A 3,582-nucleotide genomic window follows, 5' to 3' on the forward strand; every position below is an offset into this window, starting at 1 on the left:
AAATAATCTATAATAAAACTTTGAGATATTATTTATTTAATGATATTGGTCACCTTGAGAACAATTATAATGAAATAAAGGGGTTCTTTGATAAAGTTTCACATAATTATTATGATTCAATTACTACTAATAGTGAAAGCAATATTGAAAATGTATATTCTGATTTATTTTCGGCACTTTATATTACTGGTAGTGACTTAAACTTACTTAAAAATCCAAATTCTAATGATTTCTCTATAACAATTGGAAAGACTAAATATTTGTTTGACAAAAGTGAAAAGGTTGATTATAATAAATTTGAAAACGAATTTCAATTTAATTCAAACCAAAACATTTCCTGCAAAATTATTTCGATTATGACAATCTGTAATAATAACATTGGAAAATACCTATTTGAATTGACTGAACTTAAAACATCCAATTCCATCAATTTTGAAAATGTTAAAAACTCCACTTTAAAAGCAGATAATAAACAAGAGACAAAACCCATATATTTAAGTCAAAACAATTCATCTGATCCAATAGAGGAGCTGTGGCCTGAAGTTATACCCTTATCTGATAATTGTTATAATAAAATTGATCTGAATCATCCAGATATTCAAGAAAAGGTATTAAAAGTTCATAATATTTTATTGGAATCATTTTCTGGAATTTATCCTTTAAGCCCATATGTTGAAAGAGAATTATATCATTATCCTCTATTGCTAGCTCCAATTATTTCTAGTATGAGCAATTTGAACATTAAAAATATTGTTGATAGTTTATCTTCAAGTTCAATTAATCTTATATTAATGTTAAGTCTGATTGAATGTACAAACTTTGAAAAGTATCAACTTGTAAAGTTGGAAAATCCTATTTTAGTTAAATATTTGACAGAAAAAACTAGTAAGGATGAATCTACTTTAGATTTATCAGAACATATTAAAGAAATTAAAAAACTTTTAATTTGTAAACAGCCTTCAAAAGAAAGTGAAAAATGGAATAAGTCAATGCATGAATTACAAATTCACAATTTGCAATTATTATCAGTATTAATGAGAATATTACATTATACAAGAGAGAACAAGTTAATAATTTATGAAAAGAGAAATCAAAATAAACACTCACTAGATTTTGTATTGGAAAACCTTCGTGTATATTCTATTTTGGTTTCAAATATATTGGAAAATCATCCAAACGCTCTAGTTAGGTTTTTATGTAATTTAATAATTTCTCAAATATTCAAGTTTCCAACAGTTTTCAGAACAAATATCAAAGATGACATTGTAAAATCACTAACAAACTCATCAAATAATGACAACAATAAAGGTTTGAGAAAAATGTCATGTATTTTAAAATTAAAAATTCTGACTTTAAATGATCATATTTACTAGCAATAGATAATAATGTAAATAATTGATTTAAATGAAGTGGTAGCGTAATCAGATTTCTCTGAAATAATTAAATCAGGATTTTAATTACAAATTTTGTTTTTTTAACTTTCTATTTGCTTGTTTTGACTTTTTTAAATAGTCTTGTGTAAGATGCCCTCTATATTCTCTCCAATTTTCTTCAATATAACTTGGATCCTTCTTTTCATATATCATAGGAATTCTATTAAATGCATCAGGATTCATAAGCTCTAAAGTTTGTATCTCTTCAGATATTTTTTGTTCTATTAAACTTCTTTCATCCTGTATAGAAGAATTTATTCTAGTGTCTTCTTGAGGAAGTGAAGACTTTTCAGCTGAAAAAAACTCTTTTTGCCACTTTTTAATATCAATATTTTGATTTGTGCTCATATTTAGTGTAATTGAATTCTAATCTCAATCTTGTTTAATAATTTTTATTTAGATTTAGCCTGGCGCCACTTTAATTTCAATTTAAAAATTCACTTATGACATTTTAAGAAATGTAATGGAAAAAATTAACTACTACTGTAAAGCCTTATCTCAAGAGCTAAAGTTACTTGAAAGAGTTATATATAAATTTAAGAATCAACATGGTAGGCTAGGATATTTTAAGAGTATCTTTAGGATTACAAAAGAACTCAAACTTTTTTATATTGCTTTGCAAGAAACATTTTATAATAATAAATCCACAGAAAATGCTGAAAATTACTATAAAAATCTCAAAGACCTCAGTAAAATAGTTCGTAGAATTAAATGGGATCTTAAGGATGCTGGAACATCTATTTCTAGATTATTATCACATGGCTTTTTCTTGCCTTTGGTTTTCCTTTTATTTTCCATTTTGAGTAGAATATTTTCAGTAATAATTAATATTAAGGTTACCATCGATCACATTATTCCTACTATACCATTTAAGTCAAGTCACTCTAATCAAAGCAGCTCCATTTCTATAAATAGTCATAAAAATAATAAAATAAGTTCGAACTTCATAAATAAAACTTCAGAATCGCTACAGATGCGATACTTTGATGAAGAAGTCGAGGATCTGGGAGAGGTTGTATCCTGGAGTTCAATTGTTGAGAAAAGTGATATCCCACTTAAATCGAAAAATACAACTTCCTTGATAATCAGCAATGATAACAATAGCTTAGAACCAGAGATGGATGTAAAAAACTCATTCATTGATTTAATTTCAGAGCAGGTAGCTGAGAAAGAAATTTGTAGTTCTAATGGTCTTCAAAACGATGCAACAATTCATAACGAAAATGTAGATCAAGATTTAGCTATTCAGTCAACAGCTACGAATACAAATGCATCTATAAAGCTAATTAGAGCATGGAATTCCCATATGATTCTCCGCTCCAAAAGGCGAAAGCTTACTAATTAATAAAAAGATTTTCATGACAATACTTTAAAATTAGGCGCCAACCCTTTATATTTAATTTATATTTTTTGTTTTTTATATTTTTTCTTCGTTTCTTTTTCCGAAAATGAACTGATTTTGAATAAAAATAAATTAATAATGGTAAGTTAATTTCATGTTCTTAATCCCACATTATTGATTGATTTATGTATTTTTCTCCTCGTCTATCTTCAATTATATCAGTCTTCATTGCAGGAATTATTGTTGAAAGATTTGGAAGATCTTGATTATTCAGCATCTAGCAATATTAACAATAAGGGCCAGATTTCTGAAGATGGGAAATATAGTGATGATGAAATTATTAGTAAAATCGGTAATTTAAAAGACCGATTATTTGGAAAAATGATCGATTCATCAACTACTGTTATGAATTCAAATTACCAATTAAAAGATTTTGGTGATGAAATTTATGCTACATTTCAAGAAATTATAGATATGGTAGGAATAATTGATTCAAAAGTTTCAGAAAAATATGAATGTGTTAAAGCTTTATATAAGGATCACTTTGGTGAGCTTGCAAGTATAATAATAAACAAGATAGATTATTTAGAAGTTGTGAAAAGGATAATTACTCATGAAAACTTTGAAGATGTGAAGCTTAATGATATTTTACCAAACTCTACAATTATGACAATTACCATTTCTTCAAGTACTAGCAAAAGAAACATTCCAACTTTAGAAAAGAAAGAATCAATTTTAAAATGCATTGATTTTGTTAATCAAATCAACGAAAGTAAATCAAAAATACTAGAATTTCTACAATTTCAA

The 3,582-nt window shown here is 26.4% G+C and overlaps 3 protein-coding genes across 3 annotated transcripts; 2 read left to right on the forward strand and 1 right to left on the reverse strand.

Annotated features, from left to right (window-relative positions):
* Positions 1–356: 356 nt before the first annotated feature.
* Positions 357–1,373, forward strand: Chro.40032 (hypothetical protein). The annotated part of the gene is made up of 1 exon (XM_660234.1): positions 357–1,373. One exon carries the CDS (start codon positions 357–359, stop codon positions 1,371–1,373), a length of 1,017 nt encoding a protein of 338 aa, XP_665326.1.
* An 84-nt stretch (positions 1,374–1,457) lies between these two features.
* On the reverse strand, positions 1,458–1,781 carry Chro.40031 (hypothetical protein). The annotated part of the gene is made up of 1 exon (XM_660235.1): positions 1,458–1,781. The coding sequence occupies one exon, from the start codon at positions 1,779–1,781 to the stop codon at positions 1,458–1,460; it is 324 nt and encodes a 107-aa protein (XP_665327.1).
* A 115-nt stretch (positions 1,782–1,896) lies between these two features.
* On the forward strand, positions 1,897–2,778 carry Chro.40030 (hypothetical protein). Its single annotated transcript, XM_660236.1, has 1 exon — positions 1,897–2,778. The coding sequence occupies one exon, from the start codon at positions 1,897–1,899 to the stop codon at positions 2,776–2,778; it is 882 nt and encodes a 293-aa protein (XP_665328.1).
* The last annotated feature ends 804 nt before the right edge of the window (positions 2,779–3,582 follow it).

This window comes from Cryptosporidium hominis (assembly GCF_000006425.1).
Source record: "Cryptosporidium hominis TU502 chromosome 4 CHRO014009, whole genome shotgun sequence".
Classification (NCBI taxonomy): domain Eukaryota; phylum Apicomplexa; class Conoidasida; order Eucoccidiorida; family Cryptosporidiidae; genus Cryptosporidium; species Cryptosporidium hominis.